Genomic DNA, 17,801 nt, shown 5'->3' on the forward strand with positions numbered 1-17,801 from the left:
CAATGTTGCGCTAAAGCTCAAAACGCATAAAAGTATGCTACGTGTAATGAAAACGATATGGGTGTGTGCACGAGTGTGTGTGCGCGAATGTGTGTGTGTGACTGGGGTCAACCAAGTGCGCTGGCTACATTGAAATGGCTTAATCAATATTGCTGCGCAAAATGTGGGCAAAATAGTGCAACGTTTAAAATCCCTCTCCTTACTTAAAAGCTTGCAATGTGAATAATCCTTTTATGCCACGTTTATGTTGCAAAAACGATGCGAAATTTATTCCACAAACGCTTACCCAAGTGCTTTATCACTCGCACAAATCATTAACGATTATTTCGAATGCTATAAAAGAAAAGAAGTCTTGAAATGCGTTTAAGGTAATAAGACTTGAAGATGTAGAAATTCGTATCGTATTATAGTAATTGGATCAATCAACTAGTTACTTCCCATGTCCAACACTTTTAATGATTTACTCCGCAGTCGAGAGAAATAGGCTGCTTGTCCGAGCTGCTTCGATGATTATTAGTAACAAATGGCTTGTAATAATTGCGGTACTTACTCGTTGTTGGGAACAGAGATACTCACACTCATGTGAACAAAGGCAAAAAATAGGCTTCATTAAATACAAATGTGCTTTGGCAAACGAGCAGCCCACAGAGAAACAGCAGTAAGCGGAAGCAGCCAAAACCCAAAGCCCAAAACCCCAAAAATGGCAACAACAACAAATGATCTATGTATGTTCATTTGTCCGTCTGTGTGTTGTAAACCGAATGTGTTTGCTCCCAAAATGTTGTGGCTGCTGTTGCTGCCGCTGCTGCTTGGGATATTGTTTGCCGAATTTTCGATTTATATTTTCCAAAAATTGTGAGCACATATCCAGAGGGCTCTTTTAAGAGTTTATTTAGTTCAGTTTATGAGCACAACATTTGTAATTGAAAACTCCAACAATTTGTTATTGCGTTATTTCGATTATCCAAAAAATTGTGTATGTTAAACACAATAATTGGGAACTTGCAAAGCTTTTGTTATGCGCAACATAATTTGCAACAAAAGTGCCTTTAAAAAGTGTTTGGTGAGAGTTGCGGCAAATTATTTGTATTTTTTTTTTTTTTTGCTAACTATTATGGCAAATCTTATATGTATGTAAATGAATGGGTGCGTGTGTGTGTGAGTATTTGTATGCGAATTTTGTGTAACTTGCCCATTACTAACACATGAGCGCATTTTTTGGCGTTGACCGGCAACATTTTTGTTGTTAAATTTATTGAGCGTAAAATTTTGTGCAAATTTCTTCTCGTCTTTTTTTTTGCTTTTTTGGCTAACGACAACTGCCCAAATGCAGGGCAAAAGAGAAAGAGAGACGCGTTTTGTGCTAAAATAAATATAAATATTTATTACTTTGGCGAAAAATGACTTTTAGAAGTCCGAACTTAGAGATGGCTCTGGTTTTAGTTCTCGGCACATCAAATGCTTTTTATATGTAAATGAAGCAACTGAATCTAATTGTGTGTGTGTGTGTATGTGTGTAGAAGAGCCATTGACCCATTTCAAAAGTGCCCTAAACACTGGCCCGGCCCAAGCCAAGTTACTATAGTAATCAAATGATGCATTCAAGCAGCTAATGGCGCATAGATTGCAAAGAAAATTGCATTGCAGACCACTGAGCAGGTAATTGTAGATCCCCGAAGTGGGAACGATAGAAAAACGATGTTTACAGCTTTCGATTGCTGCTGGAGAGAATTTATTTAAAATTAATAATTCATAAATCTTTATTTGAGCAATATTTATGGCCGTTTCGCTGCGAAGAGTTTGCATTAAACTTTTACAACTTGATTCGTATATTTAATGACAGTTTTTGATCTGCTCGCTGCGATTAGGTCATGATTAACATCGCTATGTGCACTAAATTTTGATGTGAGCGATAAACATTTACTGTTGACACCATAAACAGGCGAAAGATCATATTCTTACATATAATATTTTTGCTATAAATATATATATTATGTGTGTATGTGAGTGTGTGTGTGGCACATCATATAAATGCAGTAAAGTAAAAGCTGTACAAATATGTGACTCGCATTGCAATACTCGTAAACAATGCCACAGACGCAGTTCCAGATTCATACACTCTTTATAGTCTTATTTACCTGTCGCCGCGACAAGAACTCAACTTTTGCCCATAGTCATCCTCGAGATATCGTTGATACAAAGGAAAAAAAATACTAAGGCCTGAGCTATCTGTATCCGTATCTGCGAGAGTGTGGGCACATTTAGTCATGTATCTCAATTGCTAGACAAACGCCAGGCACCAGATAATCATTTCATTTTATAACTTTTTTTTTTATTTTCCGCCCACGAAAAGTAAGATAGAAAGAAAAGTGAGTGCTCCTTCTCGCTCCCTCTCTTTCGCTTCAGCTCAGCCTAGTTGTTGTTGTTACAGTTGTTGTGTGTTCGTTTTATTGCGGCGTTTATATTTGTTGGCAGGAAATACCTTTGTGTGCTCACATTCGATAGATACAATCGCAGCACGCAACAATTTGCACTTCTTTATGTTGCTGAACTTCAAACTTTCCATGAGTGTGTGACTGTGTGTGTGCGTGTGTTGATATCAGTGTTTGTGTGTGTTTTGTATTTTATTTATAAACATATTTTACTTTTCATGCATGTGCGCCGCTCCGTTGCCACGCCTCCCAATCTCCTTAGCATTTGCTTGTGTGATTTTATTTATTTCCGTTCTGCCTGCCTACACTTTTACCTGCCTGCCTGCCAAACTGCCAAGTTGGCACCTGTTCCATGTTCCGGCAACACGAAGTACGACATTCCCTCTTCAAACGCAGCAAACGGATACAAATCTGTGTAGCCGATACACAGATACAGATCCAGATACAGATACAACTGCGACTAAAGGCAATAGATACGTGGTGGAACGTAAAACTTTAAAAGATTTGCTCAAAACAATACAAAACAGCAACAAAATAAATACAACCTACATACAGATTGTTCACGTGTTGTTTGCTGCTTTATTACAATAAAAGATACTTTTGTCTGTTTAGATACACTCCCCAGTTGGCTAACACCTTTTGCCGTTTGAAAAATTATTGCACACAAGTTTTTTGTTGCTTTTGCAATTTGCAGGCACTCGAAAAGATTTCTACGTACGTGTTTCGGTTTGTTTGCTTTGCTTTGGCCAAGGTAGTTATCTCTCCAAGCCAATGTATGGAATTAGTTTTGTAGTTATTTGATTAAATTTGTGGTTCCTGTGTTGGCATGGTGTTGCCCCCATCTCTTGTGCCCCCATCTCACTCAGTCCTCACTCAAGGCAATCAGGCTAGTTCTAAGGTCTTGCCGGCAAAAGATAAATAAAGTTTTAATTAGAGGCATTTGCAAGTGGACAACACCACAGGGGTTAGCACAGCGTAGGGAGGGGGAAAGATGGAAGAGAACTCAGTGGTTATTGTGTGAGTTGCATGTAAATTCAATTAAACATTTGTTGAAGCTGTAACAATGTAGAGTGCGGTTTACCACCGACTGTCTTCAAAATAAGTTAATTTATACAACAGATCTGATTAATATCTGTTATTAACTATAATTTCACCCGCCAACGGAAACGGATGTTGATCATCTTTTACGAGTGTATTCAGTAACAAAATGACGTAATATTTCTTAGCCAATTACTACAAAGAAAATGGTTTATTGCGGAAATTAGGCTAATAAAAGAGCTCAACATTTTCAAATTAAGAGAAATTATTCATTACATTTGGATGTGAGATGTAGCCAATTCAATAAGTCACATGACGTATACGCAATATTTATAGCAAGCACAGTAAAGAGATGGAAAACTAATGAGATTTCCAATTTAATCATATGAACTCTTATCTCGTTGATAGTTCAATTATTGCAAAACGAGCAAGAATGTTATAGAATCTTGTTGTTATCCAAGCTCTGTGTGGACAACAATAGTTTCCCCTGGCAGCTACTTACATGTTTAAACAATATTTCTTAATTGAAATGCTGCGGGGCAACTCTTGACTTGTGTAACCAGACACAGACAAAGAGAAGGACGGATTGAGTGCGAGTGAGTGGGATGGATAAATGAGGGGAAGTTGTAGAGAATGCTAGTAACCAGCTCAACATTTGCAATGACAGCATTTGGCCAGGCCATTGCTCATGAGCTTGCCCTAGCTCCCGCAAACACCACAATAGCCCTGGCCCTGGCCCTCTAACCCTGGCCTCGTACCAAGCCACTCTGTACTCCACAGAGTGAAGAGAGAGAGAGAGAGAGAGACAGAGAGAGTGAGAGAGGACTGTGAAGCACTTCACCGTTCCACCTCTTGTGCTTACAATTTTGCCAGCGCTGCAAGCGAGCTGAGCAGAAATTAATTACATTGAAGTCATTTATCAAGAAAGTTTATTTCTTGCTGGCCCAGCTCCCCCTTCTCCCGTCTTTCTTCAACCACCTCCACGCCCGAAAAATAAGGAGAGGCAAGCAAACCAAAAGCATAACAGAAGCAAACCTCGAACCACAAGATGTCAGTTGTTGTTTACTTTGGGTTAGTTATTTGCCCGTTGTTATGCTTATTTTTATTTATTTGGCCAGCCCATTGTTAGTGAGAAGTAAATCAATAAATGAATCGCAGCTTAGGCCATTTTTATTTTTTTTTGCTTTTTTGTGTTTGCTACTTTTAGTGTTTTGGGTTTTTTCCTCTTGTTTTTTGAGGTTTTGGGCAAAAATAATTGCAAAACTTTTTGGCGGCAATTGGCAAATTGTTTGCTGCATTTTCGATTAGCAAAATGTCAACTTGAAAATGAAAATAAAAGGAAAAATCAGTTGAGCATTTGCCGAAATCGCTATTAACCCCGATCCCCCTGAACTAAAAACACTCTCGGCAGAAGAGAATTTGCTTGTCCAGTTTGTAGTAGCAGCGGATGCGGATGCGGGTAGATGGCCATTTTGAAATTTCATTCATTTCACTTCGCTACTACAGTAGAAAATTGGCAATAGCAACTTTGAGCTGCCACTACATGACAGCAATATCCATCACGAGCTCAGTGCACTGGCCATGGCTTGGCTCGACTCGTGTATACAAAAATTGGTTTAATCAACTGTGAAACAACTGCACTAGCAGTAGTTCCACTAACACTAACACTTACACCATCACTGGCAAAAATAGCCACTATAAAAACGAACAACAAGAACAACATCAATCGAACAACAAGAGTGACAAGAGAACGCGACAATCGTTAGAACTTTGCCCGGCACTAGACGCATATTGACAGCTATGGGTACTGACTGGGAGGATTGGTTTAGCTCGGGGTCTCCATTTAAGCCAACTGCTGCGTGGGTCACGTCAGGCCAAAGTTATGTGTGTATATAAGCTATATATATATACGTACATATATCGATTCACTTTCCTTGTCAATGCACAACAGCAGCAGCCGCGACAGCGACAACGACAACGACACCGAAATGTTTGCCAATTTTACTTTTATTTTCTTAGTTTTTTTTTCAATTTTCAAAGACACGTATTTGTATCGCTACCATTTACAGCCAAATAACATGGACGTTGAAGCCGATGGAGTGCCACCAGCGGCGCCAGCTGCAGCTGCAACAACAGCCAACAGCGATCTAGACTTGGCCGCTCGACGACGACTCTTCATCTCACAGCCATCGACGCTGGCATCGCGTCGCCAACAGGCGGTCTGTGTGCGGCGCGCCCATAAGATGTACGGCGGCGGCAAGAATCCAAATATCGTGCTCGATGGCCTCAATATGACAGTGCCCAAGGGTTCCATGTAAGTACAAAGCACTAAAATATATTTACTTAAAGAAGTTTCTTCAAATTTATTATTTGCATTTCAAAATATAATAAATTTAAACTAATTAATAAGTTATGTTTAAGGTGTGAAACATAATTCAAATAGTCAACGATATGCGAAAATAACTTTTCGATTTTAGTTTTTAATTTTTATAAAATATCAAAGTGTCATTTTTTTTAAAACTAGTTATGGAGATGAAAGAAGACAACATGCTAGTTGTCTAATCTTTTTGCAGTTTTTGGGAACGGAAATATCATTCGTTTTATTTGTTTCCCACATCTCCATAAACATAAGAAAATACAGTTTTGGCATTCGAAATGTTGCATCACATCTCGATGTCTGCAGTTTCCTAACAATGAGATGATTTCGATAAATAATGAAAACTCGGTTTTATCACAGCAAAATCAAAAGGCACTCACCGAAACTCGCTTATGTAAATGGATGGGGATTTAGATTTGGTGGTAATTTGTGTGGGGGCAGAAAGCAGCAACGAAAATGGGTAACAAAATGGGCAACAGCTTGCACCATAAACTAAAACTAAATGCAAATGCAGTTTGTGGTTTGTGGGTGGCTGACTACTTGTGCGTGTATGCGTGCGTGTGTGCGAGCGTGTGTGTGTGTGTTGGCTGTAAAATGTTATTGACCGCATTTAACAGTCGAATTGTTGTTGCCAAGCGAGGCAAATGAGGCGAAGATGAAGCCGACGAAGCAACGTCGACAAACGATAAGTGGGTCAATGTCAGCACTTGAAAAACTGCCAAATTAACATACACTTACACACACACACACACATGCAGCATGTGTGAGTATCTATGTTAGTGTGTGACTTAACCAGAGACAGCATCCCAAAGCCAAAACCAGTTTTGTAGACAAGACACAAACCACAAACTTAGCTTGATACGGGCATTGGCGTTGCCAGATCTCAAACAGAAAAGCATGAATGAATTGAGCCCAACAATAAACACAACAGCATACGCAAACATATTTACACACTTACATACATTCAGATAATAAACTTACCAAACTTTTGACCATGAAATCGTCGAAGCGGCTGCCTTGAAGCGGGTGTTTGTTTTGGCCATTTAGTGAGATATTTCACACAACTTACAAGCTGACTGGCTGGCTGACAGATAGACTGACAGACAGACAGACAGCCAGACAGAGCGAGAGACTCACGAACTGACTGACACTTGAAAATCTGTGAAAAAAAAATAAATACAAAAGTGTACAACAACAATAACAAAAGACACTCGTCGCGGACACTTGGAGAGTGTAAACCCAAAAAAACTTCAGGCCTCCGAACAGGCAGACAAACAAAGACCGCTAAAAAGGGAGAAGTAGGCGAATGAGCAGCAGCGCAACAAAAAATGAATGAAAGAAAGAAAATGAAAATACAAAATGAAAACGAAAAACTGTCAGCAACGCGTTAGTGTGAACAAGAAGATTTAGCACAAAATATGTTGGAACCCGCCCGTCTCTGCCGTCCTCATTGCGGCTCCCAGCTGGAGTTCGCCCCGAAGCTGACAGACGTCCCCTAAGCGAAGATTTGCGATTGTTGTTGTAGGCAGAATATAAACATAAAAAGTGAGGAAAGTGTGCTCGAATAAAATATATGGCGTAGGGTAAGAAATTATGTATTTTGTGGAAAATTTTAATAGGCACAGTTAGAGATCTATTGCAAATATTAGAACTATAATCGGTAAAAATAATGCACTAATTTAATTTTGATTTTTAATGTTACAAACACAATGATTGTGAATTTTTTAATCCACAAATTTGTTATACCCTTCTGACAATGACTTTAGGGTATGCGCCAAAATGTTTGAGCCGCTTTTGTAGGCGCGTCTCGCTTCGCAATGTCTGTGTCTGAGTCTCCGTTGACTGACGTTTCTTGTGCTGTATTTGTTTTCATCATTGCTGGTAGGCTCCACTAGCCACAGCCGCGAGGGAGCAGCATCAACACAGCACCAACTCTGACTGCTGTCATTGCCGTTTGATGGCCGCCACAGTGATAAATAATTGTGTGTGTGTGTTGAATTATATTTTTTTCATTGTGCCACAGACACATTTATGTGATATATATGTTATATACATATGAATATCGAGCGGCAGAAGAACAAGAGCATAGACAATGAGCACTTAGTAGAACAGAAGTGTTGTTCTGTGGTCGACCAACAAACTCGCAAATAAATCACGCCTGCCACGCATAAATAAAGTATGCAGAAAATTACGCGGTTTTTTGTCAGCACAAACCATGAAAAGTGGTGAAATTTATGGTCCAATCTCCACCCCATTCACTGCATTTGATTTGTTCGATTGAAAAGTCAGTCGGGCAGCGGTTTAATTGAATAACGACAATCGGTTAGTGCAGCTACCGAATGCAAATAAAAATATCAGAAGTGTTTTCCGCAAAAAGGAACAAATTGCGGCTAACGCGAATAAGTGGCAGGCGTCAAATGCACTCGAAAATATGAATGTTTGAGTGGAGGACCCTTGACAAGCAGATATCCAATGTGGTAAAGGAAAATAGTATTTACGGCAATAAATAAATTGGGTATTTGGTTTTTTTTTGACTACTGAGTCCAGCTTATTTCTTTCGCTTTACTGCACTTGTTGTCCTATTTTAATTACCTCAAAAATAAATAGTAAATAGCTTGAGTGAACATAATCCCATTGAAAATGTTGGCCAAAAATCATTGTGGCTTTCCGTTTGGGAGTTAAATTCGAATGTCGATGTCAAGTTTATCACTCGACTGTGTAATTTGATTATGATGACGCGAGGCAAAAGCAATTACTTAGTCCTTAAAGATGTAGGGCACAAAACTCAAGCTTGATTGCCGTTTAGTAATTAATTCAAGGATTCGCATCAACTATCCTTAATGACATACATACAGCACATAAAATACCAATTTCAAAATGCACTTGTCAAAATTGAAGACTAATACATATACATATAGCATTTATATGCTGTGTGTGTGTGTGTATTTGTTTCCTGTCTAAATTTCATATTTCATATTTAATATTTAACTCTTGGTTTCCGGACTGCAGAGGCCACAACACCAAACATTTCGTTGAGCCATTCAAATAAAATGGACCACAAAATATATGACCACATAAGTACTTCATGGACTAGCAATTCATCTAGTCAGCTCAGCGAGCTAAATGCCATAGAATAAATACTCTGTCTCTGCCCTCAATTTAGTCAAACGAATTTATGTTGAAACTTAAAGTTGAAGTGTCTGGCTGGCAGTTGAGAACAAGATTTATATCGTTTATTCATATTAATTTATTTACATTAATTTAAGTAAGAGCATTTAATCTTCGGACTTTCAGCTGTTGCTCCTCGTTCGTTGGCAATTGCTGTGCTCTTTTTACTTGTTGCTTGCTGCTGTTGCTGCTGCCTGTTGGTCTGCCTTGAAATGACAGTTGACCACAAATTGTAGGCTGGCCCCACATTGATTGTCCAGCAATTTACTGTGGTAATGACCTTTTCGACATGATTTACACACACAGACGAACTACCATTTTAAATTGAAATTGAAGTCCTTTTCGAAGAAACAGCAGATTAAACTCAGAATATGACAAACTGTCCAATTGCAGAGTCAATGAAATCAGTTTAGATTATTGATTGCAGTGAGAGTGCAGCTGTAAACGAAGAATGCTTCAACTGTGTTATTATGCGTACTGCACTTAGTCTCAAAATGTTGTTGACTCTCAAATTGCGTCCGTCAGGTAATGTAATACCATGGCCATGGCCAACAAGAACAATGACCACCCGTTGCTGCCATTATTTTGACATACGAGAGCGCTGAGAGGCGACCGGAACAAAGAAAAATACCGCGTGCTGAACCATTTTACACGCAGTTTGAAAAGGACGAGCCCCGTCTGGGGGCCCAGTTTGCCAGCTTGGCAATGTTCAGGGCGGTTCCATAGGTCCAGGTCCAAGGCATTACACACACACAATGATAGCGAATGAATGAGAGCGAGAGAGGGCAACATGGGCAGCAACATGAAGAAACATAATGGCTGCTTACAATTTGTGAACGAGCATAATGCGAACATTACATCCGCGCCATTGTTCTTGGCCTCCTTCGCCCTTCTCCCCTCCTCTGCTCTTGTGCTGACACAATGGGGTAGAGTGAAGTGGAGTAGTGGTCGGGTGTTGTGGCGATGGCAGACGCAACACAGGGTGGCTAAATTAAATTAAAGCTGTTTAGGTGTAATTGGTCGTTGAGAGGGGTCACAAGAGGGGGGCGTCCTTGCCTTGCTTTGCCAGCCAGATGGCTTTGGCCAAGGGTTTCGAGTGGGTTTTCGGCCAAATGGCAGTGACCCTTTTTCGTCGGCTTTGGTCCTTATATATTGCAGCAACCATGAAAATGGCCAATTAATGGTGCATGAGTCAGGGTAAATTGAGCGCAGACACACACAAACACATACATACACACTCAAACACATTCACGTGCACACAATAAACAGGCCATACAAGAGATTATAGAGTGTTCGCGCTGAAAGTCGGAGACGGAGCAACAATTTACCTCCTGCTGACCTGAGATTTTCAACACACACACACACTCGCCTCGTACTCGTTGATAGAGTTTGCCTTTTAATGGACATGGAAATGGTTATTAAATGATTAAAGCTATAACAAATACTGTGGTCGACTAATGCTGCCGTAATTATTGGCTTAAGTCGAGCAATCAGATATTTTGCAGCTCTGACGTTAATTGTAACATTTCTGACATTTAGTTATTATTTTCCTTTCATTTTTTTTTTATGCATATTAATAACAGACACATCTATTTCTATGAATAACAACAGTCACTTTGTGTGTTATAAAGTGCAGCTATTAGAGATCTGTATGCTTTACAGTCGCCGACAAAAAGGGAACGATACTGAGAACTTTAGCAAAACAAATTATGGGTTATTAACTACACACATGCCAGAGCAATGGGTTACAGCAACAATCACTTGATTGCCGGCCATTAATAAGAGACTTTACAGTGGTGCAAACTGATATGACGTACTATTCCAGAGGAATTGCTACTTTCATTATGCATTTGCTATCATTAAGACAGTTAAATATAATTGAATGATACTATTCATAGGTCGCTGGAATGTATTATATAAACAAAATCAATATCATATCTTATATCAATTTGTGTATTGAGCATTCAACCCATTGTAAGCAGTTGAGTCTATCCAAGCATATGAGTACAAAGATCTGTTACGTTCGCACTATTCCAATTGCCTGGTGCTCATTACGCACTAGTGTGTGTGTGTGTGTGTGTGTGTGAGGAGTGTTTGTTAGTATGCTTATTAGTTGCAGTCACTTGAGTCTGTAGTATCAGCAATTAGATATGCGTACATTTGTATCTACTGATTGAAATGAAAGCGAGAGAGAGAGAGAGAGAAGAAGAGAGGTATGTTAATGCGATTCAATGGTTCGATATATGTATGTACATATACATATGTATGTATAGTACAAATATCTGGCACGAGCACTCCGTAATTCATTGTACAATTGCACTTAACCGCAAGGCATGCTCGTAGCTTGTATGTGTGTGAGAGTGTATTTATTTGAGGTCAACATCAAAAGCATTTGCCACTAATTACACAGCTACAATAGCATACTGTATTCTATATAGTACTAAAATATGCCATACGATTTGTTGTTGAGGTTATGCCTGCGCCAAATCAAAATACTCTCCGCGGGGGGTGTCAACATTTGCTAGCAATAACTTTAGTTTCAAGTAAATCAATAATGTCGATTGTTGTTGTCAGGTTGGTTGGTATTGGAACACCTTCGAATTAGTCTCATTTGCGTAAGTAAACTTGGCTTCGGGTGGCCTATAGCAATAATAACACTTACAGCTGCGAATGTATCTATAGCTATGGTATATCTGTATATGGATATCTGTATCTGTATGCCGCTGAAATTATAAAGCATTTTAGTGTTGACATGGCTCAGCAATTTGTTGTGATTACTCGACTCACTCTTTCTCTTTCTCTTTCTCTCTTTCTATCTTGTTTACCACTAAATTATTGAGTGATTTTTAATGGCAGCTCATACGTCGCCCTGTTGGCTTATCAATCGATGCTCGACTGCCTCACTGACTGACTGACTGACTGAATGATTAGCCCTGCCCATATGCCATGTGCCTTATACGCGTGGTTGGCTTTTCTACATACACAATGCGTGTGTAACTGCGATTTATACAATCCCCAACCTGACAGAGAAACAGAGAAACTGACTGACAGACAAACACTTTAACTGACAAAGGCGAAAACTATTGTTTACTCGCATGCTTGAGGTTCAAATGATTGCGGTCGATTTGTGTGAGCTGTTGGCACTCATAACTCTATGGTCTGTCAGTGAATCGATCTATCAGCAGCTGGCATTGATATTTGTCACGGTACGCAGGCCATTTAAATCCTTAAATTGTGTAATTTTTTTGTTTACTTCACTGACGTCAAACCAATTAGAGCCGGAGTCGGGCCTAATTTTGGGTTAATATTCAAAAGGCAAACAGAAACGTTGAGAGACCCGAATGAGCGTTCTATCCTTTTAAAAAGCGGAAATTAAAATCTTTATGGCAAATGATTAACCAATAAGACGAACGGAACTCACACAGACGACGAGCCCAAATGGCGTGAAAGTCTTAGACGTAGGCAAAGGAACAAAGTTACGAGTTGAATAGGGAAATGGGACGAGGAAAAGAAGAGGGTAAAGTAAGTACTTTAGGGCCTGGGGCAGGAAGACGCATCAGCGGCCAACTGTTGTGGCATATAATTACCAAAGTGGCCCTTGGCTTAGCCATGCCGACAGTTGGCAATTGGCAGTTGGCAGTCGGTAGTCGGTAGACAGGAGTCGGCAGTTGGGAACCGGAAGTTTAACAGCCGTTGCAATGGGCAGCTTATTAGCCAAATTAGGCTGCCTCGCGTTGGCGTTGGCATCGACAGCGACAGCGACGCGGCGTCAAGAGTTTGTTTGCCCATTTCGACGAGGCCAATTGAAGCGTCAAGTGAGTGAGTGACGAACGGTACTGGGCCGCAACGAGTCTCTAATGAAAATCGATTAAAAATGGCATAGAACACCCTCCGACGCCGACTCTGGCTCCGACACCATCAGCAATATCAACAACAACCATCCGACACTTCCCCTCGCACATAATGGCAAATTAATTGTAAAGTGTGCGGCCATTTTGCTTTGCTTGTTGCCTTCGCAGCGGTCTGTTTGGGTTTCGGTTTGGTTTGGTTTGGGCTACACTTGTGCTCCATTTGAAGGATTGAAGGCAGCATAAAACAATAATTAATTGATTGAATGTAGTTGGAAATGGCCAACGCCGGAAGCCAAAAGCACCAGCAACCAAACGACCAACGACCAGCAACCAAATCATACCCAACGCAACGCAACCCGCAACCACACGCCCCTTGGCCAAGTGGCATAGAAAATTAGTTTGCCTAAGAAATGAATTTTCTATCGCAATCGTTTTGCCCTTACCCAGAGGGTATGATGATTTTCAATATCAATTGCAGCCCGTATATTCAAAAAGTAAACACACTTTGATGCTTTGATAAAATATATAGAAGTATTTACTAATTGTAACAACATAGTCGAAGTTTATTTGTTATCAAAGTATTGGTGGACTTTATTTATTACATTATTAAATAAGATCTGAGATTCAATTTGAAACAAAATCATGGAAAAGATTTAAAGTAATTACTGTGGGTCGCCAACAGAAAGTCGATCTGTTTGTAAAGCGCACGCTTGACTCGACTCGACTCGAAGCGAAGAGATTTTACTTTAATTTGATTTCCATTGACTGTGCGACACTTTGAGAATATTGTTGAGAAATTTAACTCCTGGACGGAGTGAAATCGTCGCCGTCGTCGTCGTCGTCGTCGCAACTTGGCAATTACAAAAGCGGAATGTGAATTGAAATTCAAGCAGCAATTACCTAGATCGAAATGTGAGCAACAAAATGGGAGGTAAAGGGGTTGAACAAACTCAACTGTCCTGGCCAAGGACATTACGTGCCAGGGACGTTGACAGGCGGCTTTTGAGTGTTGGCCGCAATTAGGCGTCTAGGAATTCAATTTATTTTATAGTCAGTCAACGTCCAAGAGATGTCAAGTCAACGCTTCTATTTGTCTACGCCTTTGTTGAGCTATTTCAATTTTTAAATGATTGCATAATAGTATGCTGGTAGTTCCTTAGCTCAGCTTGCTGTTGATGCTGCTGCTGCTGCTGCTGTCATTGCTCTGATTTTGCGCTTAATTTGCTTAAGCTGCACTTCATTTTTAGCCAAGCCGCAGACATGTCCGCCCACATTGCGCTGGCTCGCGCATCTGTCAATGTTTATCCATGCTGGCAGTTTTTCCCTTTGCGGTCGCGCACTTAAAATCTTGTTAATTTGCAACGCAGCACATCAAACTGACAGCATGGCATATGTCAATGTGGCATGTTGCTCTGCTCTGCACTGCTTCTGCTTCTGTTCTCTGCTTTTCTACTGTTCTCTGCATTAAACGCGGGCAGTCTGTATGTCTGTGTGTGTACGTGTGTACGTTCATCATTCAAAGTGCGGCAGAGGCACTGCTGAAATTAACAATTACACACCGCAATGTGCAGTGTGAGAGGTCGGCGGTCGGAGGGGTTTTTGCACCTTGCAGCCAACGGGCCAACGGGGCGGATGGATTGGGCTTATAAAAATAACTATGGCGCAGGGTATTACAGCGGAAACGGAAGTGCACATTAACTCTGCATGCTTGCATGTCAGCCAATGCCACCGGTGCTGGTGTGCGTGTGTTTGTAAGGTGTGCATGTGCTGGTAAGTGTGTCCGCAATTAGCAGCGCATATGTGTGAGCTTGTGTGCGCGTGTGTGTAAGCATATTCCTACAGCTGTGTGAGTAATTAAAATGGAGTATGCGCGTTTAATAAGTTAAGCGCTGCAGCACTCAAACACACACACACACACTCATATATGCGAACCCTCATCACACACTCACATACAGATGCAAGTCGCAAGGCAGCTGCTGAGTTTCCGCTCCTGCTGCGACATTGTTTTTACTGATTTTCCTGCCCTAACTTTTATTATTCATTCGTTCTACTATGCAATATTTAATACTCTACAAATTGAATTCAAGCCTTAAGTAAATTGAGTTTATTTTTAAGAAAAAAAAGTTTAAATGAATATTTAATAATGTTGTGTTTATTTAAAAAATATTAATGAGAATTATAATATAATTTCTTCAGAATGAATTTCAAAGCTCATTGTTTGAACACTGCATTCATTTGTTAGTTTACAAGTTAGCCAAAATTAGCTTTTGCATGTTAGAATATTCTTTAATTAATTAGCGCTTTTTATGTATCTTGTGTCTTGTACTGTGGCATTTTTAATGCAGAAAAGCCTGCCAAACCCACAAGGTGCACAATGCAGCCAATTGGCTCGTTTATTTGTGCACAGCATAATGTGGCCACAATAAGCACACACCATGCTTCTACACTCATATGGAATGGCAGCCGTGACTACTGTGCAGTTACCCCCATCTGACTACAAACATCAAGTGCCTGGCGGCATTTTGGTTGACCTTTGTTGTATGCGGCGTATGCGCAACATCCGCTAGAAAAAAGAAAACCGATTTTCCCCCACATGAATCAGGTGAAAATGTGAAAAGAGGTCTCTAAAAGGGAATTAAATTAGCTATTAAAATATAGTTGGTAGCATATTTATTTATTGCCGCATTGCCAAAGGCAATTTGGCCTTGGCGTTAGCCAACCCATTAGGGTTTGCTTTCACTTTGTAGAAATTCTAATTAAAATTAGATAATGCGCATTAAATAAATTTAAATTAAATTCGTATTTATTTAGCTGCATTTTTGCGAGCACACAAAAACTTCTCATTCCAGGCTCTTCAACTTTTGCTCTTTTATTTGGCCAAAAAACAAAATGTCACCCATTGCGCTAAATTGTTAATTGCATTGAAAATGCGCATTTGCAAGTTTGGTCCCAGATCCACCACACACACACACACATACGTTCACATGCGATGTGATCTAATGCGATGCGATAAATTTGAACAAATTTGTAAAACGGCAACGGGCAATGTGTTTTTGGATTTGCAATCAGGCAACGAGCTTGCGTGCAATGGCCAACAGTTTAGCAACAGCATCAGCAACAACAACAATTTAGACATCAAAATACTGTAATTGACATATGGCATAGTAGATTCTATATCTACTTATGTACATTCTCGATATCTGTAGCTATGCGAGTGCAATGCAAATTGCATCTCAGCTGATTGTCGTGATTTCATTTGGCCTGTAAACAAGTCAAAACAATGGCAACATACACTGTGATTTTACTTTTTTGTATTGTTTAAATAACATTTTGCATTATATTTACATTCAATGACAAAATATTTGCATTGACTCGGCCTCGGCCACGGCCAAACACACAGCAGAGAGAGATTCAATCGCGATTCGCATGAAACCGTATCAAAAACTTGTAATTAAGTGGGTTGTGCCTATGAATAAGCATTTACAAATATGTGTTTTAATACGTACATGAACTGCCAGAATGCTAATAAGCTTGAAAATATTGGACACAGCAGTTATTATTATCCATTATAAATATCCCAGTGCTCGAAGGGTAGAATAACGATAATCAGGCAACAATCTAAGGTTAAATTAGTTTGCAATTATCTACAGGGTATATTGCAGCCATCAGACGCAAATTTATTGAATTTAACATATGCACAAATTATACAAACCGTTTTTTATAATAGTTCAATTTAATCGTGTGTATCGCTTTATATGTCACAAAGTACATAAAAAAAAAACAAATGCTTTTTTTTAACGCTTATATTTCTTTTGGTTATTAAATATTCAAACTGTGCAGCATTTTTAAATTTATAAATTACTCATTGCATTTGTGTTTGGCTTTAAAGACTGCGGCATCAATAAACAAATAGACGACGAGGCGGGGGTTAAAAGCCATCGTCACTCTGCGGTGGGTTAAGCTGCGCTAAGCGTGGAAAAACTCGCCATTTCAACAATTTTTGATTTGTTTGCACATTTTAACTGCTGACTTTTCATCGTGTACATGCTTCGACTACGGCTACAATAATACATACACTAACTGGCTATGTATTTATTTACAATTCGCGTGTCCAAACTTTCAAGTGAATGCGCATGCAATAGTGTGAGTGTGAGTGTGAGTGTGTATGTTTGCTTTGGTATACTTGAAATTAATGCTGTCCTTGAATTTCTCATAAACTGCCAATTCAACGAAAAGTTTGTGACAACGATAACAACAACAAGAAGACTGGCGGAAACAGAAACAAACACAAACAAACAGATGCCGAACACAAAGTTGAACTAAAGTTCATTTGGCCAGCTGAGCTTGGCAACTTCTTTTAAAAAGCATCTTAATCAGCAGTAAATTCTGAACTAATCAGTGCCTCCATTGTCTTGCGCCATCACTGATTCCTCCCCCTTTTCCCTATCAATCGTACTTCCATTCTGTGCACACTCTATTAAAGTGCCAACTCACATATTTGTAACACGCGCATTAACGTGTTCCGTGTCCGGCCAGCATATTGACCATGGCCAACTTATTGCAACATAATTACACGTTGCGAACGTTGCAGTGCATAATAAATTTGGACATCGGGGCGTATGAGCAATGTGCTTGTTAGAGATGAGCACGGTTCAATCAAGCATTGAACATGATTCGAATTTAGTAAATACAAAAAATATATTATATAAATATATTAGAAAACTAAAAATACTTATCTTCACTTCAAAAGTTTAGCTTTTCTACCCTCGTTCGTTGAAGAGCCTTAGAGATACTTGTTATAATTGGATACCGAAACATTTACGCGCTTTGTCGATATCTGCGACGTGCTCGTCTCTAAGCGCAGTGACGATATTTGTCTTCTCGAGTATTTTCGCTCGCTGTCTGCATTGGAGCATTGAACCTAGTTTTAATTAT

At 39.7% G+C, this 17,801-nt stretch overlaps 1 protein-coding gene across 3 annotated transcripts in view; it reads left to right on the top strand.

Annotated features, from left to right (window-relative positions):
• The window catches only part of LOC117573735 (ABC transporter G family member 20), a 45,674-nt gene that overhangs the window by 9,780 nt on the left and 18,093 nt on the right, over positions 1 to 17,801 (top strand). For all 3 annotated transcript variants that reach the window (XM_034257111.2, XM_034257112.2, XM_034257113.2), the window contains one exon: positions 5,540 to 5,784. In XM_034257111.2, coding sequence (XP_034113002.1) covers positions 5,540 to 5,784 — 245 coding nt within the window. The remainder of the gene's footprint in view (positions 1 to 5,539; positions 5,785 to 17,801) is intronic.

The sequence above is a fragment of the Drosophila albomicans genome, chromosome 2R, assembly GCF_009650485.2.
Source record: "Drosophila albomicans strain 15112-1751.03 chromosome 2R, ASM965048v2, whole genome shotgun sequence".
Lineage (NCBI taxonomy): Eukaryota > Metazoa > Arthropoda > Insecta > Diptera > Drosophilidae > Drosophila > Drosophila albomicans.